The following is a 27519-nucleotide window of genomic DNA, read 5'->3' as shown; positions in this document are numbered from 1 at the left end:
AACAACCTTTACGTTGTCAAAGGCGCTTTCGCAAATCGAACTATGGGGCTAAAATGACAATTTTGTAGATGACTGCGAAGCCTAGAGGAAACGAGTAGGTTTCAAGTGTTCATTAGGTTCAGATAAATGTTACGCTACCCCTAAGATAATTATAGCCCAATGCTCAGGTATGGTCCAAATCAAGGTATGGTTAGCACGTTAGGTTAACCTTACAGATTATAACGAATTTTTTAATTTACGGAAATCAAAATTTTGATGTTTACCGGACACTACTCGAAACCATTTATCCACTAACATCATCTCACACATGAATTTAAATTTATTTTTCCCGGGTTCACCTTAGATAAAGTATTCAAAGTCTTTTTACAGTGTCTTGTAGATTCGAAAGTACTGTCTATGCTAAATCAATAAAGACGAACTACGCTGACCGACGCGTTTAACTTCGTGCTTAAACTGTAATGTATAGCAACCTCGTAAAACGGTTTCAAAAGAATCGCCAGAGGCACAAAAATCAAATTGTTTTGAAATAAGAAGAAAAATAAAAAGTTTCTCATCTGTTTGAACTAAATTGAAATTTTAACATTTTAACAAGTCCGCTTATTTTAAATAAAATAAAGTTACTGCTCTAGATGTAGGAGTAATACAATTTGGCAAACCTTTAATCGACTCATTCTACAGGAAATCGATTACAATGCATTACAATATAGTGTTCCCAAGGTAATTATAATGCTATAAAACATGTGTGTTTAGTATCAATGCTGCTCTTTTAACCAAGAAAGACAACCATGAGGCACATCAAATATGCTTTTAAAAAAACGAGACAAACAGAAGTGCACTTTAGTTATACGTCACCCTGAACATGCTTCAGTTTGAACGAACCATTCAAACGTGATTTTAAAATCACAAATTTGAACAAACGAACTCTCGCCATGCGATGTTTCTGGATTTGCATGAGAGACTTAACATCAAAGCTGGTGTTTTGGCAGGCGCGGCGCAGTCACCAGCAGGCGACGGGACATAGAGTCCGACTACGCGACATCCGACTCATCCGGACGTTGGCCGTCATCGTACTCATCTACATCGTCACGCTGCTTCCCTGCGGCGTTATTCTCATTATCGTTAGTACATATGCTGTGTATAAAAGGGGTATGGGGATATGACCTGTAGCAGGGGTGTACAATCTGCCCACCGCAATCCGAATTCGTGGAGCAATGCGTTTTTTAAGGACTGGCAGAGGATAACCCACATGTGATTTATCACCCCTTGGGTGACTGTTTAGTTATAGGTGATGCACAGAGTTACGCCTTTTTACTTGGAAATTACTAATTATCTGATGGGTGCATAGTGCATATGTATAGTTGATGGAACTTGATTTGGCAGATGTAGGTAAATAGCCTTATTTATACTCGTTAAACTACGATCGAATACTTGGCATGTGCGAGTAACTTTGGCGTAAACTTTAGCTGCTTACAACATTCGAGTGTGCTGTGTGCGAGGTCCAGTTGGCCAAATTTATGTGGCCCGCTGAGAGGTGCGCTGAAAAACCTTATGAACAGCCGAAGAAATTCGTTTTACGTATTAATACATTCTTAATCAGCGCCTGTATAAAATGCCAGAGTTTAATTAATATTACGACAGACATATGTGATTGTGTGGGTTGCTTTTAGCCTACATCCTTTCACTGGAATGTTTAAATGTCGGCCAACATTTAGTTTAAAACTGTTTTAACTGAATTGTAGCACACCGATTTCATTTTCCACATTTCTTATTGGAAACACTTAGGAGAGAATTTTAATTGACAAAGGGTAAACTTGATGTAAAATCTTAGGCTTTGTGTTATTATTATAACCTAAAAAAGATAACAATTATATTTTATGCCTTGTAAAGAATTTTATATGTGGAACGCCTGTAAATTCCATTCATTCGTAGTTTACCCGTCAGAGTAAAATGTTACATATACTATGAAGTTAAGTCGGCCGAAAGACATTTACTAACCTTTTTGTCCACCGCCCCTTGTGTATTGCTTTCGCCTTACGTACGTTTGCTGGGAGCCACATGACTCTTTGAATGCGTCAGCAGCTTACGCTGCGCAATTTGACAATTGTGGTCCTCCGACGTAATCGTTTGACAATGACGCATTGGACGGGCCAGTGGTTTTCACACTTTTTGGACCTACACGACCGATATTACTATTAAGAAACCGTTAACTTAATTTTATGCTATTTTAAGTGTAGTATCACGGTAGCTAGTATAATTTACGTAATGTAAATGAAAGAAGTAAAAATCAATTTTCAATTTTACAATACTGATCAATCATTTAAGCATACTTTTTGGCGTTGACAGCTATTTTAGCCTAGCATGACTGCGTAACGGTAACAAATAGGTTAGTTTATAGCCTATATTAGCCCGTTTCGATAAACACGTTTTTGTCGAAAGGTGTCGTGTCTCATCGTAACTTTTAAGATAAGAGTTTTAGAACCACAACATAAAGGCATTTTTTTTTCAAACCGCCTGCGAACGTTTTCTGTCCTTTTAATATAAAAAGATAGCGCTTATTTTTTAAATTACTTTAAAAACTACAGTTTTGACACTCTAAATCAGGGGTGGGAAACCTTATCTAGTCCCGGGCCAATATTAAACCCAGAAAGGTATCTGTGGGCCTTTGACTTTACGCATCTTATTATAACAACATACCGCAACGACTGGCAATTAGGGAATAAACCCGCACAAAAAATCCTTTTGCTAGTTAAAATTGGCAAAATAATATGAGGAATGGCTTCGTGCCCAGTTTGTAAAATAGGTCAAGGGCCAGATGATTTGCCAGATCTGGCCCGCTGGCCGTAGGTTGCCCACCCCTGCTCTAAACCATATATATATATACGATTAGGTTTATCGCATTTTTCGAAGGTGTTTGTTGCACTTTTCTGTAACTATAGCATACCCCATGACTTTTTCCAAATTGCAATTTCCGCCAAATAGACCCAGCTTCTGCAATTTTGCTTGCAATTTTCGCGAAAGGATAATATCTTTGTATAATGTTGTATTTCTATTGTAGCACCTTTTCAACATTCAGCCTTCAAAACGCACCGTTTCGTGTTCTTAGGGTCACCTTTTATGACGTCACGCTGCTTAGACGTATCGTCGCGACGTCACGTTTTCAATTAAACATAGTTTTGTCATTTCTGAAAAGGTTTTCAATATTATCGGTAAGGTTTGGGGAACTCTTATTGGAAATTTAAATTACTATACTAAAGCCATCTGTGCACCATTAGTTGTGTATGCGTAACTCAAGTTCGTAAAATATAAATATTTCGTAAATATCGTTTTGGAATAATTATGACCTATCGCCCCTTCACGAATGGCTCTTGTGTCTTTAAATCGATTTTAAAAAGTCAGAGGCCCGTAAAAAATTGATGGCAATTATAACCTTTTATTATCGGAGCAACAATCTAAAAAAATAATTTGTTCCAATTGATTAACATTGTTTGCAATGCACAGGCTCCTGCCTCGTATGCCTAATCATAGTTTGCTCACACTAGGCCCATCAGGCCATGCATGGTACCACCAAAAAGGTTTCAACACGCCCCCCCCCCCCAAAAAAAAAAAATCATCAGCAAAAGACAAATTAAAGTGTATTTTTTCTTATCTTGTGGTTATTGGAAATTGTACAAGTTGTTTTACAGCTCCACAAACAGTTTAAGACTATGGGACGTCTAATCACGTCACTTTCCAGTAACAACTGAAAATATATTAATGAAAATAACCTGGACCTTCCCCGTATTCCGCAGGATTACGCGATCGACTACCACAGCACCCGACTCACCGACTACGCGATCTACGTGTTCGTACTCGGATCGCTCAACTCGCTCGCCAACCCGATCCTCTACATATGGCGCATCCCGGCCATCCAGGTTTCGCTTCAGCGAAACTGGAAGTGCTGCCTCTCGTCCAATCACGATGCGCGCACGTCGCGAAAGAGCAAGACGTAAGTTCGCGTGCGTGTGTAGTGGGAGTTAGATATGTACTAAAAGTTTGGAAATTTTTATTTAAAGTGCACAATACCGAGTGCGTTAATATCTCGTTCTGATCTTCGACGGTGGGCGACTTGGCCATAGCGATATAGGCTTGCGCATTTATAAAGTGGTAACCCATTAACGATTCGAGAAAAAACGTATTGCAAGTAAATGCATTGCGCTTCGTTGAGGCAGTGGCGGGCAAAAGACGACGTCTCGAAATTTGGCTAAGTGGCTCCTGTTAATGCTTAGGTGCGTCACGGATCTCGCGGGGCATCTTAATTGACTTGTTAGATGTTATCAGGTGGTCAGCTATCCAAACCCCTTTTTATACACCCGGCAAATTACCTTTAGGGGACAAAGAAGCGCATTAGATACTGGGCCACGTTAAATATGTCTCGATGCCTTGCCCTAAAACGTTGCACTCTTTTTGGCAGTTGCATTTTATTCACAAGTGCGTGGTATCGATCTGAATTGCCATATCTTGCTCAAAATAAAGGATTTCAGTCATCGGTTCAAAATAACCCAAATATCGAGCGTCGTAATTTCGACACAAAAATGGAGGCGCTCTTTAAACGCCATATGTTCGGAAGGCTTTGACGAAGCACCTCCTTAGCGATTTGACACTTTCCGAACTCCATATAATTGTTAAAGAAAATTTGTTAATTTCTCTGTTGCGCTCATGCGAACTTTTATCGAGAAACGTTGCTTTTTGCAGGCGAGTATTAGGAATTCGCATTCGCAGTCCGGCATTAAAACGCCTTAGATTTATTTTCACGACGTACTACGTTTTTCCATCAATGTCAATAAATTGCTTTTAAGTGGAAGAGCGCCCAATGAAATAATATTTTTGGCGTTTATGTCTCATACCATTAATTGTGTGGCGTAAAATATGTAATAAGGAAATAAATTAGAAGTTCTGCAAATTTAGTAAAGCTGACTCCTGTTTAAAATGATCGAATATGTTTATTTTTGTCAAATAAACATTCAGTTTATATTTCACTAATGAAGCCTAACTGTAAAATTTCACGCCCTGTAATACTATAGTAGTTTTTAATAATTGTTTACCTGTCGTTGGAAAGCAGACAGTTCGTTGCATCGATAGACAGTCGCATGAAAAGCGATTATTAATAATTAATCATCGAATATTTGCGAATTCTATAATCTCGCTAATGGACGTTTATGCCTATTTGTCGCATTTTCGCTTCCGCATTTTTTGATGCAAGTCGTAGTGACATGTTTACGTTTTTGTCACAGAATTTATGTAGTTGGGCGTCCAATAGGAGTGCGGTCACAAATCACGTTTTTACAGGCGTAAATGGGACACTACTACTTTATGAGATGGCCTTGATAATACAGCACGTGTTGATATTGCAGTAAATCGAGATTTTAGTCAGGTATCGCGCCTATGGATGTATGACACTAATTGACGATATATGCTGAGTTGCCCTATCTGCATATATCCTCTCAACCTGTAAACCGTTTTTAGTTTGGGTGCTGCTTCGGTAATTGCGAACGTTTTATTTTCTTCGTATCACAGATACTTGGGAAAAGCAAATATTGATCAATAGTTATTATTTCCCGACATTTTATCAGGTTCTGAAATTAATGTTACTCCGCAGTTCTGGTAATCAGAAAGTTATGACCCCTATATAATTTTTAAAGTAGCATAAAATGTAACGTTATCCTCTTTACAATCAACAAGTGACATATATAAAAAAGTTCTCGAAGATAAAAAACATTTCTATATTTTTTTTTGTTTTTTTCCTAATGTAAGTTGTTTCATATTTCTTAAAGCTGGAAATCTCGAGTAGCATTTTCCACTTTCATATACATACGTTTTTTCACATTTTTGGCCAATGTTAGTTTTTCGTTAGTTATATTCTGGCTTGCCAAACCATTTTCTTCAAAAAAAAATTGTCAGTATGGCGAAATCGATAGTGCGTTCGTTGTCACTCACTTTTTCCGTTGTGTTTGTGACACCTTTGGATTCCTGACAAACAGCTGACTGTCGATTAGCCAGCTGCGGTGTGGGTTTAATTGGGCGTTGGTGTGCATTAAACATGGCGCGAGCTTTTTAATCGGCAAACTTTATCTTATCAGATAGCGGTTTGGGGTAGCGCCAGGTCGTATAGCAGCATGCTTTATTAAATTTGTTAAGTGCTATAGCATCACATGTCGTGCACGCAGCACTGTCCAACGTTCTTGTGAAGCATATATATATATATTTTCGCTTTGAACCTAGAGGCGTTGGTGAGCTGGTAATCTTGCCTGGTTGAATTATCGGCGGCTGAGTTGCTGATTGAAGCATATTAAAGTTTACAACCACGACAAAACCTAATTATATTTGACATTTGCCAAACGAAAAATATCAATGCCGGATACTGTTTCAAAAGTTGGTCGTTGTAGTCGTCGTGGAATTTATGCCCATCGAATATTGTACAGATATACACGTTATAAATTCGGTATTGCACGTCAGGAAATTTACGCCACTATTTGAAATAAACAAAGCAAGAATACTAGATTTACTCAATCTGTCGATTTGAAGGAACGAGGCCTTTATTTATTAGTTTTTAACTTTTGTATATGTTATGCCATGAAAAATGTATTGTAATAACGAAGGCAAACACACTTTTAGAACTTATAGCTAAAATGCAATTTTTTTCCCTATAAACTTCGGACGTATGACGTATGCATTGTCCTGTGGTTTGCACGAATCATTTGGCCAAGAAGCATTGAGTTGTGATGCAATGTGTTGATTTTGTAGGTCAAGAACGTCCTATGCACAATCGTGAGTACACCTATGTACTGTATTTTGCTTTTTATCATTTATCTACATTTTTGTCTATTACCGTTAGGTATAAGGATTGGTGTCACCAGCAAATTACACGAGTGTTTCGACGTAATTTATCACACCTGCATGCCGATGCTCGTTTTAATTTTGTTTTCCTTTGGTATTTCACTTTATTTTTTTTAAGTTTTGGTGGTTTAATTTTACCCTGAACCATTGTGACTCTTTTCTGTGTTTAGATCAAATCGTAAAGATTCGGCCTTACTGCAGCATATCAAGTATACAATAGTTTACCATTACTGTTTGGGACTGAGTTAGATATCAGTAATATTAATATTATGCAATATTCCTTACTTTAGTAACAGTGCACCTTGAAATTTAAGCTTCGGCTTTTATCCAGATAAACTGGCATGTTTCACATTATTTCTCAGCAAATTAATTCCGATTAAACTTCCCAGACATTCTGATTTAAAACACCCAGAAGTACTATCGATGATGGGAATGGGAACTGGACATCCTTGTTTCAAGTCGGGCGCAAGATAACTTAAGTCCAAGTCTAGTCATTTTCAACAAATAACATGTCAATTTCCAGTCCAAATCCACATTCTGCCAATTCAAGTCTCATTAACTCTCAGGGCAAAGTAAAATCAGTGTTATTTAGCTTCTTTTAGTAATATAAAATTGAATACCAATTTGAGCTTTCATTCAAGATCAAAATCGTTTTTGGTAACTTAACTTTCTTGATTGGCCAATTTTGATAGAGTTGGTTTGACGGGGATTTATTTTTATCTTAGGCCTAATGTAGTTAGGCTAAACTGGTGGTTCTGTGCACAGAATGTTGTCGTACGATTGTATTCCAAGTACGTCGCAGCGAGTTCTCTTTGCAGATAAGTAGTGCGCAGGTCGCACGCCATAACAAGTGACAAAAATCGAAGTTTAATCGAGCGTCTTTGGGGACCCGAAGCAAATCAAACGGGAAACGCGCCCTTGTGAATCCGACCGTCCAGGAAGCAATACGTGTCGCGGCGCCGGACGCGAGGCCTTTAACGTGACCTGACGAGGCGAATTGCCTCGGCGTATCGTAAGATGTGACACCTCGTTGTCGCGACAGGCGGTTGGACAGCTGCCGAAAGCTCCAGGAATGATTTCGATTTGACGTTCTCGGGTCGCACGATTGTATATTGCACGGCCTTGCTTTTTGGCTGATTCTGACCTTGACCCACAGTAGAAACTCGATTTTAAAGGCTGTCTTCGTCCCTGTTAAACTAAAAAAAAATCTTGCTGCGGAAGTGGGCGTCTGATCGTGGCCCCTTTGCTCGGACGCCTTGTTATGATTAGCTGCTTCAAAACAAAAGTGCGCGACTAACCTATTGATGGGTTACGGAGCTTTTAGTCATCGTGTAAACAATTGAAATGTACTCTTGCGGTCCCCGTTAGAATCCCTGGCACCACAGATACTCAATTTCCTATTTTTTTTCTTTCAAAACGTATTGTATTGAGCTATGACGTGATTCACATAATTCTAGTTTGAACTTTGAACGCTTTTATTTTATAAGCGTTAATTCCTTTATCCCAGGCAATATTAGATGTCTCTCTATTTGAACTCCTTTTTAAAACCGTATGATATAGTACAGTGTAATACCAACTGCTATGTGGCCGGGCAGCCGCATTTAAAAAAATATCATCTGTTTAGAATTAACCCTTGCTGCACTGATGTAGTAATAGCAGTAAATCTGCAACCGCTTTATAGGATTTCTAGGGGGATTTTATACACCGTTTCCCAATTCATAAAAGACAAGCTACGATTACTGTGTAACACCACAAGATAACAACTGCGGGGATTTATTTAAGCTGCTTAAAAATGCGGTGGCTGATACAAGAGGTACACCATGTTGCTCAATGTAATTTGGCAGTGTTTAAGAACGTTAGCTGTGAGACACCAGTTGGAAATACATACATTTACAATTTCTATCGCCCTTTTCGATTTGTAAATCCCTTATTTATGTCAGGGTCACCATAGTAAACAAGGTGCTCGAGGCCAAAGTACTCCTGGTGGGTCGTAATAAATCTAAAAAAACATATTGTGATAACGTCATCAAATTTGTAAAGAAAAGTACTAATTTCAAATGCAAACTTAAGTACAAAACTTAATTATCAAGCTGCTACATGATTTTCAAAGTTACAAAGAGGTTGCGAGCTGGATGATTTACATGGGCGTTCCAATTACGGCTCGATAGCTTAACAGTAATAAATTGCAAATGCCTAGCCAACTAATGCTGCTTCAATATTTCCCATCATTGCCTGCCTTCAGACTACTTTGAGACACGAACCCTATAGTAGTACTAAGGAAGTTTAACTTTAGGTTTTTGGTTTCGGTCCTTGTTAAATGCGTTAACTAAACTTGGCAATGTCGTGATTAACAATGTACAACGTTTGTAGAAAACGATTTTTCTTGTGATTATATATTTCAGCCACCTGTCTTCATTTTACTTCTCTAACTTGTCATTATAGGAGATGGAAGCATCGTATAGTTGGAAACGAACCTAACTCACGTGGAAGGCAGCCAACTGCTAATTGAGTTTTGCAGATAACGTCAATCCAGCAGCAATCGTTTTGTCAAATTCTGTCGCCCTATTAGGTTATGGATATATCTGTCGCCATGATCAGTCTCAGTGGCCAATCCGGTATCATGAAATTCGATCAAAGTGCCTAATAAAATTTTGTGTTTTTTATATTCGAAAGCGAGCTTAAAGATTAAATTACCATTTCGCAGTGTGTTGCAGACATAACCTTGCGCCAGTATTTTAAAGTAAGATGCGCAAATTATCACGCAGCTAAACACTTCGCACATTTTTGAGTAATTAAACTTTATTACGATTTCGGTATCGTAACGATGGTATAGGTTGCTAAATAGGAATTTATATGAATAGAAAGTGACAAGTACGATTAACCACCTTTTCTGATAACGGAAAAAATTTAACTCGTCGTGGCTGCATCTTTATTTTAACTAAATGTGCTCGAAAGGTTCGGTCGTTTTTTTCAGTCTTTCTGGACTTACCTCTGTCAACATACCACACTTCGGAAACAGATGCCGCCATGTCGCAACAAAATGCGTTATAATGTCTCCATAGGGATTGTAAACGATGATCCCCTCAATGTGGTTTACGTTCATGTCCCAAATTAACGGATGTGCGATTTTTTGGCAGCGAAAACGCGTCCGTTGTTGGCAGCATATAGGTTCCACGCCTAATAAATTATTTTTTAAATTAAAGTAGGCATCCATCACTGAAGTTTAAAAATTTAAACCATTTCATTTTTGTACGTAGGTAAGGCGTTATGTGCTTAAAATCACGTGCGGAAACAAAACTAACTTAAGTAGGAAAACACCCTCCTCACACAACATAGGGTTTATCAAAACTAGTATCTAACATCAATATTAAATTTTTCTGTGTTGTGTATAATGTTATCATTTCACGAGATGTTTCAATCTTCGCTTTTCGCTTGCTGTCATAATGCCTTTCATTATATTCTACTGTAACTCTACATAGTCGTTGTATGTAACGAGTATCAAGCATAAAATATTGCATACATCGTCTGTTTTGTTGTTTCTCATCTACACAAGTTAAAAAAAATACTAAAGAAAGATAACTCGGCATTGTAGCAGCTTTAAAATTAATCCATCTTTGGAAAAAGTAAAAAAAAATTAAATACACGAACAAATAAAACTACACGAAACCGTTTTCAAATAATGTTTCGTTTACATTCGACCGTTAAGGGGAAGTTTGCCCAATAGGATTGTCGTTATTGGTTTACGTTAATATAGTCGTTATTGGTTTACGTTGATACGGAATGGCTTTATATCGTTCTAGGGCCGACAACTTTGGTTCGGACCCTCCCAGCTTCGACCCCCAAGACCACTCCAACAACAGGGCGCCTCGCTTCTTCTTCTGTGGCAAGTCAGCATTCACCTCCGACATCAGCAACAACTCGACGCCTCTGTCACAGGTAAGGTAAAGTTGATCGTGTTGTAGCAGTATGAAGCTCTTGGCTGGCTTAATCACCGAGCCTACATAGAGCGGCACTCTTGACTTGCCAGCTCGTGACAATCTCATCGATTTCTCCTTTTTCGTTTTTTGAATAAATTTCCTTGATTGACTTTCCTTAATTGACTTATTAATAATATGGTAAGGTGAAGTTGAACGTGTTGGAGCGGTATGCAGCTCTCGATTGGCTTAATCACCGAATCTGTATGCATAGCAGAGTTTTCAGAGCGGCAGTCTTTGTCTTGGCAGGCCCGTGACTTAGCATCTCATCGATTTCTAGCTTTGCGCTTTTTCGAATAAAGTGACGTAATGATAGAACAAACTGTTTGTGTCATTAATATCCTTCTATAAAATAAGGGTCTTTAAATGGATTTTAAAGTATAGGAAAGTGCAATTATATGGCGGTTGGTTTTAGTAAGCGTTTTGGGAGGCACACGCGATTGATTTGTTGCAGATATAGAGGTGCCGACATTTTGGGGAGGCGCAACCTTGCACCCTTCGATTACTAGTAAACTTCTGAACTTTAGCTAAACATTTATGCAATGTTACTAAATTATGTTTGGGCCGTATATATTTATCCTATTCTGAATGAAGTGTTATTTAAAATGCGTGGATGCAAGGAGACCTACAGAAAAACGGCGCTCAAATGGAGAGTTTGACTATTTTCGCACTATAAAATACAGTACCGTATAGACAAGCCAAACTGATCAATATCAAAACCATTCCTAACTTTGCATGGGATCTTATATTTCATTTCCGATGTTCTTCTTCGTAATTGTGAGTTGTGTTTTGAAGCCGTTGGTTAGTAAAGTGATGGCTTGTCATGGATACACTGTATATTACCTTTGCGCTAATGCATTTGAATGGATGGCGCGCACAATTTGAACCACTCACGGAAAATGAAGTTTACGTCTTATTTCACCTGCAAATCTACCCTTTGCTTGTCGCATCAGTTAAACCAGGTGGCTTTTAGAGAAATACCTGTTGATGTTTTAAGTTTGTGATCCACCGTCAAAAAAGGGTTGGCGGTTACAGTTAGCAAAATAGTCGAGCCTAAAGTATACGTTTTCCCAGTTGAATCAACTCAAATATTATTGTGCAATCCATATTGTTACATAACGTTTTCAATAATGCTGAAAGACTTTTGTAACCTGATTTGTTTTGTTTAAAAAAAAGTTAGTTCCTTGGAGCAAGATGGTTGGAGGTTGTAGTAAGACGTAATAACAATATCAAAGCCCATACAGAGGTAGGTATCATTTTGAACGTTTCGAATAACTATTTATTCTTTTTTAACATAGAGGGAAGATACTGATTGTAAGTGTATATGCTGAGGCAGTGATTAAGATATTAAAAAGAAAAAAAGTTAGTTATGTTTTTTTAATAAAACCACGTTGGGAACACTTAGCAGTTTTCAGCGGTTTTAAACAACAGTACAAACCCGCGGGTCTGGTGTGCTTTTAGTCAAACCAACGCGAAGCATTTGGTGGAAATACGCGAAAAACCGCAGAATGTTTGACGTCACCGATTAAAAGAATAAAGTTCACACGCCCGAAAAGCAGACCCGTCCAGGCGCTGGGTGTTAAAGAAAACAGAAAATATTGTTTAATGTTTCTTTCCAGATCTCCGTGAATTTTTGAGGTTGCTGTTTTTTTTCGATTGATATTTGGTGCATTGAATGGATGACGTGGTACAAAAATGGGCAATTTCTGGAAAACCGTTTCTGCTGAATCTTGGCAGCTTCGAGGCGTATTGGTTTTTGGCGAACTTAAGTTTATACTGTCCTTCCCATCTATTGTGGCATACGTAATTAGAAATGGCAAAGTTTCATGACTGGGCGAAGTATTGCGGATCTTACTGACAAAATATGAGCGAATGTCGGTCAGTTCATTTAAACGTAGCACGTATTACTGTATTTTTTAGAATGCATTACTTTTGCTATAACCATTCCTGTCAATAAAAGTGTTTTACATGACAGTTCGATCTAAGCTAATTTCGACTCGTCAAATTCGTTTGATAAAACACATTTCTTAGGGTAAAAATAACCTGTAGTATATAACCTTTCGTCCATTGACCTAAAACTTTGTCGAACTCGACCGGTTATCAATAGAAATAATTCAGAGTAGCACATTTCCTCTTGCTATGCTGAATACAACTGTCCTAGCAAAAGTCGTAATTGTGTTTATTTGAATATTTTCTCGCAACTTTTTTCTTCGCCAATTCAAACTCATATATTGCTAAAATAAAAAAAGGTTGGTCTCTTTGTATAAGCACTTGTGGTTTAAGGCTGATCCTTCCCCAAATCCGGTAACGTTATGTACTTTTCTATTTCCATGTGTATTGTATTATAAGCGTGGATGGGGAGAAAAATAAAACTTGAAACTTGTAAATCATCGGTGACCCGATTTGTCACGAAGTTGCCACACGCGACCCGCAGATGTATGCTTGTTGTTGATGTCGCGTTTTGACAACGACGTTCGGTTTCCATGTAACATTGATTTGCATTCGTGTAGCGCCGCAGGAGCTCAGCATTGCTACACAATCGCCGCCCTATTGAGTATGTGGACTGTGCGTACGTGACATTCCGTGTTACTTGCTACGATTTATGGGAAAGCGAATGGGGTTTTAAAAACATCGAAAGGTTTTAAAAACATAAAAATATCGAAAGTCTGTCGATTTCGGCAAAAGGCTGGAAACAAATTCTAACACTATTCTTTTGTATTTGTAATAAATGTACAGTTTTTACTTTTGTTGTGTGGAAGTCTGGAAACAAATTCTAAAACTAATTTTTTTTGTATTTCTAATCAGTATATTAATGTACATTTTTTCACCTTAGTTATGTGAATGTTTAAAATGGCAGTGACCGATCTGAAAACATTTTTGATCGGCAAATGAGTGTAAGACGTAAACAAAAAAGGTGGCGCCATCTTGCATAACACCTAATAAACATGGGCAACAGTGAATAGCGATTGTAAAGATACAAAACGTTCCGTAAAGTGAATTTATTTCTAAATTGTTTGCTTTAAAAGTTTAGTAAGTTTAAGACGCTAGATATCGTGCACATTCTATAACATTTAGTTTTTCTACGTCTAGTTTAGAAAAAAGTGACGGCGATCGAAGCCAATTTTTACCATTTAAAATATTATATAGTCTAAAAATGTTTTTTGGCATGCAAAGGAAACGTCTGTGATGCGTTGTGTAATAATTTCCTTTAAATAAACTTTTTATTTTAGTATCGGTCAGTGTCGATTATGTGCGCCTTGGGTATCCAACATAGACTCCAATCCGGTAATAGACCATTTCAAGCCGTCTGTGATAATATACCGCTTTTTTGAGGTTTTATCGTCGCGTGGAGCAGAAAAAACAAGTCCCGTATGATTTACTGCCTTGAAAGGTAGCCGTCGTCAATAGAGGAGGCGGAAGCTGTAACTTGGCCTGCTGGAAACTCGATTTCTACTTTCTCAGAATGTCAAACGATTAAAACCAACGAACATCGGTTTTGACGCGCTGTAAAACCGTTTTTTCCGCGGGCGAGAATTTGCATTTGAAGGGAGGAGTCTATATGTGTTTGGTACCAAAATTTCCAACAAACGTTTTTTTTTTGCTTTTTAACGAAATAATGGAACTTTTGCGCCCCAAACAAGTAGATCCCGCTTCTCTGTAGACACCCTCAGCACTTGACTGATTGATGCGTTGAGTCAATGTTGAGATACTTTGATCTGATACTAGACGGCAACGTGCCGTAAAGTTGTAATCTCTTTTTCCTTTGGGCTTGGTGGCTTCTCTTTTTATGAAACGTTTTTTAAATACCTGCAAAATACATGACGAATATTTGTCATAAATGCCATTGCTATATTTATATATATATATATATTATCTACATATAATTTTTTTACTTCAAACTCGCAATATGAACTCTATTCATGTATCGCCAACAATATACCGTATGTATTTAGGCAAATGTCGATATTTTTGTACTTCAAGCGTGGTTGCGGTTACAGCTAACGCTTCAGTTTTCAAATAAAATCAATTTAGTTTTTTAATTTTCTCATTCGGCTTTTGTATCATTTAGCCGTAGCGCATTGGTCAGCATTATTCCGAGCTAATCGCACTTTTTTATAAATTGCCGACTTTAAACTCGGTGGCATTGGTCAATCCGAATTAAATTTAATTAGGAAAATCGACGTTTCGTTCTCAAATTTTGCAAGATTTTAAATTCCACACGATATTCGGAGAGTCAACCAGCGTGCCCATATCACCTAAGTAATGACCCGTTTTTGTTGCCAACTCGCTACGCCAACGTCAAGGATTATAGTAACTGGTCCTAATTTCTGGGTCGTATGCCCTGTAGGGATTTGAGAGATTGGATCGATGTCTATGATTTATGCATGGCCGCGTAAGACTCCTACCTGGCATTTGGAATGAATTTCACCTCGACATTTGACGAGCAGATTAAATTCGAGATGCTCTTCAATCGTGAACATTGACTTTCACTAACGTGGTCCGTGGATTGTCTTACTCGTAAAAGTAAAGAAACCAGGTTATAGAATCGTCTTAATTTTTGTCAGTTAATTTAATGAAATCAGGAAAGCTGCATACGTTCCAAAGTAATCTAAATAAGTAAAAATCGAAATTTTAAACCTTTTTATCGTTCGCCCTGTTAAAGTTTAAAGTCCTTTGAATCTGACCTTATATATTGGATTATTGGATAAGAAACTCCACCTATGTTCTCTTACAGACACTTCTTTACAAGGTGTCGCAGACGGTTGATTGTGCGATTTAATTTGCAAAATTGACGAAGCAATTTCGCTCGTACAAGTGTTCGGCCGTCACAACCTTTAGTCTCTAAAGCGATAAAGCCGCCCGGGCCTCATCATAAATTATGCACGGGTTTGTTTGCAAATGTAAACGAGAACAGATCGTACCTCGGCTCAATCAATGTCCCTTCCTACAGCCAGGAGTGTTTCATTTTATTTCGAGCGCAGAAAAATAGACTTCGATGGACGGTCTCTGTGCCGCGGTGTGTGATTAAAAACGCTCGATCGATTTTGATTGACACTGCAAAAGTAATTTGGACATTCATTATCAGGCAAATTTTTTGCAAAATTATAAAAACGCATATCTTGATCAGCTTTGAACATAGTAATGCGGTCAGCGTACATTCCGTACAACTTTCAGAATTGACGATATTAGTGGATAATATTTGTCTTTAAATAAACGAGTATGTTTTCTTTGGCCAAGCGTAGTTTTAACGAAATTGTCGTAAACCGATTTTAAATAATCTTTTTGACCTCTCATTATGCGATGATAAAGGATAAACTTATTGTTACTTATTTTTTAACGATAATTTAAAACTTATAAGAAACAAAGTTTTTCAGCATAGACTTTAAGCAGGGCTAAAATTAATATATGCTAAGGCTAAGGCACCCTCATGGGTTAGTAAGTCTGCTTTTATCAAGCATTATTTTTTTGCTATGTATAAATAATAAAATAAATAAAGCTGACGGATATTTTAACCAACTAAAAATTGATTTAATTCCTTGCGGGGTGGTATTGGGATTTTGGCTGTAGGGATCACATAAACGGGTTAATGCGCAACTTCCTTAACGAATCCGCAAATGGAAAATCGGGATCAGTTCTTATTAAATCAATTACACCGAAGACGGAATAATCAAGTGTTATGCGGTTATACAGTTTTAAATTTGCCATGGTAAAATCTTAAATAAACACGGTTTCGACAATAATGGACTAAGCAGTCGGCTTAGGTTCGTAATTCGATGTTTTAATGCGATTACGGCAGTCGATATCCCAGTGTACTAAACGTAAGTCAACTTGATGTCTGAATAACCCAACTAATATGTTTTCTTTTTCAATCAATAAAATGAATAATCGATTGGCATTGTTGTTGAAGAAAACATTGCAGCCTTGGCTTCAAATTAAACAATAGTATTACTTTGTTTCATTTGTTTGATGCAAAAATTCACAGCCGATGCTTAAAAAATTGTCTATTTTAGTTGGGTCCACTTATGAACTATAAAAACGCTTTCGCGAGGAAAAAATATAGGTTTTTGCATTTCTGTGTTTTTTGTTTGACCGAAGTATCGAATCCACGAATTTTTATCCTGCTGTGTTACGTTTGTACCCGTTATCGACAAAAAACAAACATTGTAATCCTTAGTAACCATTTATTGTGGTTAAATTGCGCATTTTCCCCTACACTTTGAAAATGGGTTGTCATGATATTTTCCAATGGTAAAATAACAATTTTTTTCTACAAAAATCGATTTTTAGGGTGACACTTTGATCTTGACTTTTATTTTGTGGCACCACCCGTGGTCCTTCAGATCTGTTTTACTTTATCAAACCAATTCTACAAAGCAGAACCAATGTGAAACGGAGATGATTGCCGAATTTAACTGTTTCGATTTGTTTAATCAATTATTCCTCATACCATAGGTGGGTCTTTTTTATCAGGGTTTGCAATTTTACCCAAGTGTAGTAATGGTGGCCCCTTCGTCGTACTATCAATTTTGTTTCAGAAAATCCGTCACGGACCTATGCAGGGGTGGTATCTGTAATAAAATAACCAAATTTGAGTTAAAATGACGAATAATTAAATTATTACATGTTCGTGACCTAGGAAGACTGGCCCTGGGGATAGAGCCCGGGTAAATAACCTGTTCTATATCTTCGTTCAAAAATTAGGTGAACGCTTCAGAAAACCAAAATCAAATTTCGAACATACGGAGCCATTACTAGGCCGCATAGCGAATTTGCATATAGAGCGAAGGCTGTGTCATATCGCAACAAATCCTCGTCCTTTTTTGCGTCCCCGGGCTTAAGAAGAGAGATTCGCCACTCCTCTGTCCCTTGACTAAACTTAGCCAGCAAATCGATCGCTCTTCTAACTCGCGACTTCGAAACGCGAAGGACGGCTCACTAAGATATACAGGCGTGATAGACGCACGGGCGCTAATTCCTAATCCGCTGATCGATTTGGAATGTCGCCATCCCGCGATATGCCAGTCGCTTTTTAGCCTGGCATTGGTAGCATTCACAAAAATGGGCGTGGCTCCATCGATTTATCCCACAACGGCCGACGCCCCCTTTTATCAAGTTTGCGATTATGAGCCGCAATTGATTAACGGTTGAGAGGCGTGCAAACGCATTTGTGCGGGATATTCGCCGATGCATCTCTCGTTTGAACGTGTCTCGCACATTTTTATCTCCTTTTTTCTTTGTGTCATTTTATTTTGTGTCCTGTTGGCTATGTGTGTCAGTCCCTGACGAAGGCTTGCCGTCAGTGTTCCCTCTAAGGTTCGCAACTGCGCAATTACGCAGCCACACCAGGCAAATTGCGCAGTAAAATTTGCTTTTGCGCACTTACATCGTTTCTCAAAACTTAAATATTTAACTTTTTTGCCACGACAGTTTGAGCATTTCGCATTGGCCATTTTTTCGTTGATGTTTGTAGCTAAAAGCAAGTAAACAAATCAAATCCGCATTGCCGATTGTGACGTAATAAATTACTTTGTCTAATCGGCTGTGAATGTTTTTTTATCTCACGTAGAATTGAATGTCTACTCAGGAAATTAAAGAAAAAAGAAGTTTAGAACAGTGCCGAACACAGCAGTGGAGTGTAGACCAATAATTCGGGATCATGAAACCGAAATGCATTATTAAGGACGAAAATTTTTAACACGACGATTACACGATTCCTGTTTTACACGATTCCTGTGCAGATACAGCTGTGGGATCAAAAATTGACAAAGTTATCTTTAAAAAATGCAAATGAGCGAATAGTTCGTAATCCTTGATTGTGCGCTAAAGGCAGCACGCATCCTATTTTACAAAAAAGTATACGTTTTGCCAGTTTAACCCGAATATTCGGATATGTTTTTCGAGCGACCGCATTGTTGCCATAGCCTTGCACATATTTAACTCGATTGCAGTTGCACATACAAGTTTATGAAAACTATTTATTTCATGACATCACGCTTTGTGACGTCATCTTTAAAAAAAACGCCTCGCCCCTATACAAAAAACAATGATTTGGTGCGGGCCCTGCCAGCGCAGCCGGAAAATATTTTTGCGCACTGCAAAAAATATTTGCGCAGTAGAAAATTTTCTTAGAGAGGGAACACTGCTTGCCGTATAGTAAGCCGAAACGTTGATTGAAGAAATATATGCCGTAAGAACCTATTTTAAATATACGATGCATCTCTCGTTGGACGATCGTGGATTTACGTGCCCACAGTGACAGGTTGACGCAAAATGGTGCACTGAAAAATTGATCTTACGACACGTTTCACTAGACTTGGTTTGACACACACAATTAGAGGACAGGTTCCTTACATATACAAGGTTTTGTCGTAGTGCAATGAAACCTCGTCTAATATATATTTTTTGCTGTAAAATGAAAATGGTTGTATAGCGTTTTTGTGCAATTAATTTCTGGTCAGACAAAAAAATAATATTTTAAAAGCTCGATTTCTTGTGGCGTAATTTTGTCTTTTTTAGGTTATTCAGATATTATATTTTTGTCAAATTTTTAAATTAGTCCTACTGCTTTTGGTTTATTTATGTTGTTCGAAAAAAGTCGTCTTAAAAATCTATGTTTAGTGAAAAACATTGAACATAAATTTGTAAATTTGCCTCACACGCTTTTGTAATATACGTGGACATTACAGAATATCGCTACTAACCCGTAAAACCGACAAAACAATAATTTGGACCATAGAGTCTAACGAATCAGTTTTTTAAATAAAGCAATCACGAACAGTTTTAAAAACCGTGACCGTACAGCCCACAGTGGCAGCGCAGCAAGCTGTAAAAACTCTATTCTCTTTAGCACAATGCAACACTATGACGTCACAATGCACATTTCAACTCAAATCTGCAATCACGTGAATGAACAACTAATCGTAGCTTGTGATGACGAGCGCAAACACGTTGAAATTACGTTAGCGTAATGTCACTTTGCACGTATAGGTTTTGGTTTTATTGCACCAAAAATTCTCCTTCAGGAGCGTCGTGTTGATTTTTTTTTTATTAGGTGCTTCGCGGTCCCAGAGAATTGTCTCGCGGACCCCAGTTTGAGAACCACTGAGTTAGATGGAGTAATTTGGTCACGAGATGGAAAAGTCTTTTAGATTTGTACTCAATGATTTTCACGTTGTAAAACATTTATAATTAAAAGTGACCAAAAGAGGTGGAAATCGGCCCAGCATAAGTAATAAAAATGGACGGATGTTTTTTAACTGGGTGTTGAAACAAAACGTGAAAAAAAAACTTTCACTTTTTTGACAAATAGATTTTGGCGAATACTCATCCCAACCAACAGGTGTATTTATTTGAAGGCGATGAATCATCCTGCGGTTAGCCGATCTCGTCATTGTTAGGTGTTCGACGTTCAAAAAATTTCAAATTAAGATAAATTCTGCGATGCTATGGCGGTATTGTCAAGCATATAGGCGACAAGGCAAACACCTCACTACCGGGTGTGTCGCGCCGCTTTGACTGACTGTCGCGTCGCGCTGACGCATTTATCAAACGCGATTGGCGACAAAAATTGACTCCGGCTTCGTTTCATATTCGATTTTTCTGCGACGAGACGAAATCAGATTATAGCTCGGACTCTTGCGATGCTCGTGCCTGATGAGCAATCCATATACATCCGCCCGCTGCCACCCACTTTGCATAATCGAGTCATCTTCTTTCGTGATGACGTCACGTTTTTAAGAGGGGGCCGATGACGTTGGCAAATATTGACATGTGTGGCGAGCAGTCGCAGCTTTGCCTATACGGTTTGACAGGCAGGAAATCACCGCGACGTTTATTGATCGAGAAAAACCGCGCGACTGTCGACGCCTTACTCGCGGTCACCTCTTCTGTCAAACTCGCGTTTTATCAAGATTAACTTTATTTTCTTTGTCTGATTTCTGTCGTTTTTCTTCCTGGCAATCCAATTGTTTGTAAAACCTGTAATTGTTTTTTCAACTAAAACGTGTTCATGTTCAAAACCGGTACGAGAAAGCGAAAAATCGGTTGTGATTATTGACATGCAAAGATTTATACTCTTTGGTGAAATTGCTGTTTAATTTCCTGTAATCATTGGCGATTAGAACTTATATTTGGAGATTGCTCTTCTACGTTAGTTTGTAGCTTGTTGCCACAACTTTTATATCGAAGAAACTGAAAATTGGATTCCATACATGCGACAAACGTGTTCGATTATTCACCAAACGTATGCGATTTTTTCCTAAAGGTAGCCATTTTTCAAGTAAATCATCTCGGTAAGCGTGTGTGACGTTTTCCGCCGAAGCATATTGCTCGCAACAGCTGTTCAAAACCTCTTATTTTAACAATAAAAAAGTGATCGATTTACTGTATACGCATTTGTAAATGATTTAGGAGTACGACGGTCTCGGTACCGCTGAGGTCGTGAGTTCGAATCTTACGACAGATGAGTTTTTCTGGTCTCGCCATGGGCACCTTTTTACGATTTTTATATTTTCTACGAAGTTATTTGGCTTGATACTTTCAGTCCGGGTAAAATGCACTTAGTTAGCTTGGCCTCGTTTTTGTTACAACTAAATGCGCGTAAAAGCTGTTCAGAAGCCTCGTGTTAAGGGTGTGTTGAAACCAACAAAAATATCGATTTTCGTTGGATAACGTTTCTAACTCAGTTATAAGACCAACGTTCCCACTCCATGACGACTGGGGTCGTGAGTTCGAATCCTACGACAAACCAATTTTCTTATATTCTCGACTTGCCAGCATGGACATCGTAATGGGTCTACAGATTTCGTCAAACCTATTTTGCCGGGGCTTGTTCTCGTGTTTGCCCCGACGATTGCCGCTTCCTGAACAAAAGGACGCTTCCTACGTAATTAATTCACTGTCCCACAGCTTTTTAACATCACGGTTGCGATCGGAGTAAATCATTTCAGTCGGCGCGTGTTTCCTCTTTACCTAAGCAAATACCATGCGAATGTTATATAGATCGTAAATCGTTGACCGACAGTTGGAAAAATAAACCTTTATTTCAGTTCTTCGGTGAAAAAGCAGCTCGCACTCTAGTCCAGTGGTTCTCGCGTCAACTTTCCTGCCAGTACGCCAAATATATTACAATTTTATATCTCAGTTGCTAACAGAGCAAGATGTAGAAGGCTTGTTCATCAAATTTAGAACTTCGCCAGTTCCGCAATTTGCAGTTTAATGACGTAACATAGAGGTAATGGTTGGTTTACTTTGGACTTTATCGTACATCACTAATCAGTAATCACTATGCTGCAAGTGTTGTGCACATACTGTTTAAAAGTAGGCTACAACTTTTCAAGTCTCAAACTTAAAAGACCTGTTGTATGTGGAAAACTTCGAAAAACCACGTATAACACGTGTGATATCAAAAAGATAGCAGCAAATTGCTCATTAAATTGAAGTTTTGCTTTTAACTTACTGTTGTCGTAATTACATTTTAGGTTGATTTTGATTTTCGAAGATCCACCGGCCGCAAACAATTAAGGTCCACCGGCCGCAAAATTTAATTAAAATTTTACCTGCCCGTAAGATAAAAAGGTTGCGAATCACTGCTCCAGCCTACATTTGTTTTTTGTGCGTTTTTCTAAGCGTTCCGACGATAGGAAAAGGCGCAAGAAGTCGTGGCACGGCAACGCCATTAACTCGCAGCGGCCTGGCGAGCGAAAGAAGGCAAAGAAGCCGCGAAAGAGGCCCATCGAGTTGAAGCCAATCATCGACCAGCGACATCGCAAGCCGCCACCGCCGTCGCCGCTTTGCGCCAACGCTGGATTTCAGCTCCTGCAAATGGATGGACGCAGGTATGGCGGACTGACACTATAAGCTTTTTTTCTTTTTTTTAATCTTTGGACTCAAATAAAAACTTCCCAAAACACTCCTAAAATTTGGAGCTGCAGAATCTTCAAATTCGCGAAAACAAAAATTAAACTTGAAAATGAAATTTGTAGTTTGAAAATGAATGTCAAAGCCTATTAGCTCTGGACAGTTAATCGACATCATCTTAAAAAAATACGTTTCGATACGTTGTATCATTATCATTTAATTTTGTGTGATAATGTCGATTCATTCGACCTTTTTGGCTCTGACATTCATTTTAGCTACATTACAGATCCGTACACATAGCTTACCTAATTTAGAATTGTATTTTACAAATTTCCGGAAGTATAGCATCATTCTCATTGGTTTCACCGATGATGCGAATAGAAATGCATATGGCAACCATAATAATGCTAAGAGTGGCATGTTTTGTGCTGCGCTATTCGCCTGCACGGCTAAACGTTATCATACACACATTGAATACTATGAGCTGACCGATATCCACCAGAATGCCAAGAGTCATACTCGAGTTCGGTACGAGTACAGCCCTATTCTCTTTTTTCTAAACCAGCTGACGTAAGCATTTTCAATCTTAAAAGGAAGAGGCCAAACAGGAATTCGTTTCATTCACGCCAGAAACGCTGACTGAATTTATTTTTATTAAAAGAATCATTGTCCGCGAAATGTAAAGCTTTAATTGAGAAAAACGTGTAAAGCGTTGTTATTATCGATAACCAAGTAACCAACAAGCATTTTTGGCCGATCGATTTTAACCGACCGGAATCCTAAAAAATTCCTCACTCCAAATCACTTTACTTGGAAATTTTGGTCTGGTAACCGTTGTTGCATTGAGGTGATTTTTTCTGTTTTACGTCGTTTTCGGGCGACATTTTGTGAAAAGTAAGTGATTTCTACTAACATGGAAGACTCGTTAATAGTATAGCCATGGTCGACATTAAAAAAGCGCGCATTCTTGCAAGAAGGGGCCAAACTAGTCTTCAACAACCGGTCATCGATCTTAACGAGAGTTTGTCTTGTTTTTTTTTCGCTTTGCATATTGGCTTAAAATAGAATATCGACCCAAAGTAGTTGCTTCCCGTTTGAAGTTTGCAAGGCGGCTTCGAGAATACAGCCGGCTGTAAGGACCACCGAATGATTATAATGGCCAGGATGCGTTTATTTTATTGGGTTGGTTAATTTTTTTGCTAGGGCGGGGCCGACAAAATTTGGACTTTGAAAAATTACCACACAGAGCTGTCCTATATTTTTCTAAATGAATATATTGTTGCAGTTACTGTCGTCATCTAAGGACAGGTATGTCTGGGCAGCTGAATTCTTCCACTTTTTTTGATGGCTCAGGTACCTCAGGGGTAGTGAGGTTAGCAATATGCTAAATTCTTCCCACTTCGTTCCATCAATCTCACCTCACATAAAAGCGTGCATTTTAATAATGGAAACACGTAGAACTGCTTTTAAGTGGGCGATTGCGTCCATCAGCAAGGGGCGAAAGAAAACCCGCGAACGCTAGGCTCAGAAAAAAAAACGGGGCTACTTGGCGCTTTGAGCAAAACCTCAAAAACGCGGCCTTGTGCCGAGGAAGCGCAATCAAATCTCTTAAGCCCCGTCGAGGATCGCTTGCTACGCTTACGGGCCTCCGGGTCTATATCCGTCTAATGCGCAAATTACATAAGGCCCCGATCGGGCTTTTATGACGTCGGAGGGCGTCGGATTGTGACATGCGCGTGCGATCCGCCCTAATTCGATTTGCTCGAGTGCGCGCGCGCGTCACACTCAACAGGGCCCGAGGCTGCGGTGATGTCGACGCGTTTTTTTCTTTTTTCTTTTTTTCTCGAGGAAAAGAGAAAGTGTGCCGTGCTTAGCCTAAAAACGTTTTTTGTTTATGGTTACCAAGGGGAAATTTTTCGTTAGTGTTTGGGGGCTGTTACAGTGGTATAAAGTGATACCTTAGGGAGCATAATATTACTTCTTGCTTTTGAACTGTCCATCTTTTCAATTAAAACACAAATTGTGCTACTTTTGTGTTATTTTATAACTTCCAGATTGCTGGTCATATTTGGTTAATTCAAAAATGCTAATGTTAATTTTTTCTATTGGTTGAGCGTTTGTATTACTGTATAGTTTTTACTACAACACAGATCATTCGAGCAAAAAATAAACGGTAGCTGTTTATAATTGCTCGCGACAGACACCTTATCGTTTGACGGTGGTTATAGTGTGCTTTTCACGTAGCTTTAAGCATTTATTTTACACAAAATATTTATGCATTTCGCAGAAATGCATTAAGGCTGTAACCCATTAACAACTTAAACGTAATTTCTCGGCAACAATATAATTCGTGTCTGTTTATATGGGATAGATTATTTTTGCAAATTTCCGCTATTGAAGCAAATGTACTGTTCATATTTGTCGCAAAGGTAAAAATCCGTACAGAATAAATTGTTTAGGCATTTTGCAATCGAGCGATTTGTAACGTTTATAGTTGATAGCTGCGTGTTTAACAGTTTAAACCTTTCCTGATACTTTATTTTACAACACATCCATTTTGTGTTAAATATTCCGAAATTTTCAATGTAGCAAGATTTCAGAGTAATTTGAAGCCGTTGTTTTATAATAAAAAGAATAAAAAATAGCTCATCTCGTAACTATAACGTTTGAACAATTAAAATTACCACAGGGGATATTGTTGATTAGTAGTACGCCTGGTAGCAACAGTTTGTTTGTATCTTTATGATGGCTCAATGCTTCTATGAATATACCTTTAAAAAACCCTGACCATATGGGACATATTTAATGAAAGTTTTTGTGAATCCCAACGGGTAATCATCTCCGCGTCAAGCGGAACTCTCTTTTTGTCGGCAAACTTGAACGAGTAGGGTCAAAAGTGCTTCAATGGTATAGCCAATAGCCATTATGGGATCAATCACATTATTTGAATTCACTGTTGCACGACTTTACAAGGTGCCGATTTCAGCGAGTTATGATTCGCCGAATTTCGAATCAACGTTTGGCAGACTTCAACCTGTCATTTTAATGTAATATTTTCCAGAATTAAGCTCCAAGTAGGCAAGCATCCGACTACAAACGGAGATTTTTTATGTCAATACTTTCGTTTACAAGTTTCTTAGGGTGTTACTAAAAAGGTGAACCGTAATAAAACAACAGTAAATGTCGTTTTCTGCAGCGTAATTTTGTTTTCCATAATGCAGCAGTTTTTCTATTTTTACTTGCCCGGTCAACCAATATAACTCTGGTCCACTACATCGCTTTCTAATACCTGGATTGTTCTGGCTCCTATACGACGTTTTGTATAATTGCAAAATACTTATGGTAACGAATTATACATGGAGTCTTTACTGGGGTTTAAATCAGCGATTCTTTAACTGGAGACAGCAGTCGCCTTATGAGTTAATAACTAACTAAGTTTTAAGGTTTCGGGGCAATATCTTTTCGAGTTGTTACATAATAATTAATTAATTGTAATAACCAGGACACACTGGTGTTACTAGGTTTCAATAATGATAATCATTAACAGCTTGTGTACAGTAACATTTAAACGTTAGAGTAGTGGATTTAGATGTTTTAAAATATATAGAAAAATCATGGCCCTTTGAAAGAGGAAAAGTCCGCCAGTTAAAAAAGAATTCCTTTTCTAAAGGATTCAAGATCCGTATACTCGTTTTTACGTAGTTTGTGGTTTAGTGTACTTTCTTTTAACTTAAAGTTGCCCTTTAAACCATTTTGTTGTTTTCCTTAGTTTACACCCTCACCGTATTTAAGACACCACAAAGAAATGGTTTAAAATTTTTGGTAACTTTTTCCAATTCACTTTAAATTAAAAGAATATCGAACGCGTAGTTTATTTCAATAAACTAAAAAAACCTAAAAGGCAACAAAATTCATGAATTGATAACATTTTGTGAAAAATTATGCTGATGCTTCAAAGTTGTTACGGTCGATTTACGTACTGCTAAAAATTAAATTAAATCATGTATTACTATTCCCCTAACTTATTCATCTCTTTATCAAGCGCGTTTGCATTACACTCACCTAAAATTCCCGACCCAAATATTTTATTAGTCAAAATTCGTTTTTTTTTTAACTCACTAAGCTTTTCAACCCAATTCACTTGTTAGTTCCGACAAACCAGAAGCCAACCGCTTTTTCAACTACGTCACAAACGCTATCTTCGTTTGCATATAAGATGTCGTTGCTCTGCCGCGCCGCTGGCGGAAAATCGATCAGGCTTGCACGGTGCATCAAAGACTCCTGTGACAAACAAGTCGCGAAAAAGAAATAAACTAAAGACGAATACAATTAATCAAACCACTGGGGTCGCACCGGCCAACTTGTTACTTTTTAACACTTACTTAGTAATGTTATAATAAAACATAAATTTTCGCCCGGTAAGTGGTTCCGACTGACATTGCTTGGTTGGACAATCGATCTTATTGACCTAATCGGGCGGACAAATGTGATTATCTTCTGCTGTGGTCATTTTCAATCTTGTATATTATGCACAATGGGTCAACGGGCCCCGATACAATCAATATTGTTTTAAAACTTGAAAACTAAAAGTTTCCAAAAAGCCTTGGCAGGGAACAGTAAAGTCGTGAACATTTTTGAGTTATTGATTTTAGCTCGTCACTCCGTTTGATCGATAAATCAGTGCATTTTTTTTCAGTTTCTGCTCCACTGTCGCAGCTGTTGTTTGCTGAATTTTTTCATGTTGTTTGCTGCTGCCTTTTATTGCAACAAATGTGTCGATTTACACTAGGGACAAACTGGCAACACAATGATT

The 27519-nt window shown here is 38.2% G+C and overlaps 1 protein-coding gene across 2 annotated transcripts in view; it reads left to right on the top strand.

Annotated features, from left to right (window-relative positions):
- The window catches only part of LOC146137899 (sphingosine 1-phosphate receptor 2-like), a 45882-nt gene that overhangs the window by 14618 nt on the left and 3745 nt on the right, over nt 1-27519 (top strand). For both annotated transcript variants that reach the window (XM_083393469.1, XM_083393470.1), the window contains 4 exons: nt 987-1118; nt 3789-3985; nt 10674-10809; nt 22476-22684. In XM_083393469.1, the coding sequence (XP_083249595.1) occupies nt 987-1118; nt 3789-3985; nt 10674-10809; nt 22476-22684 (674 nt within the window). The remainder of the gene's footprint in view (nt 1-986; nt 1119-3788; nt 3986-10673; nt 10810-22475; nt 22685-27519) is intronic.

The sequence above is a fragment of the Ascidiella aspersa genome, chromosome 7 (genome assembly GCF_963924565.1).
Source record: "Ascidiella aspersa chromosome 7, kaAscAspe10.2, whole genome shotgun sequence".
NCBI lineage: Eukaryota > Metazoa > Chordata > Ascidiacea > Phlebobranchia > Ascidiidae > Ascidiella > Ascidiella aspersa.
Note: the sequence above shows the minus strand (reverse complement) of the source record. Positions and strands in the feature narration are given on the sequence as shown.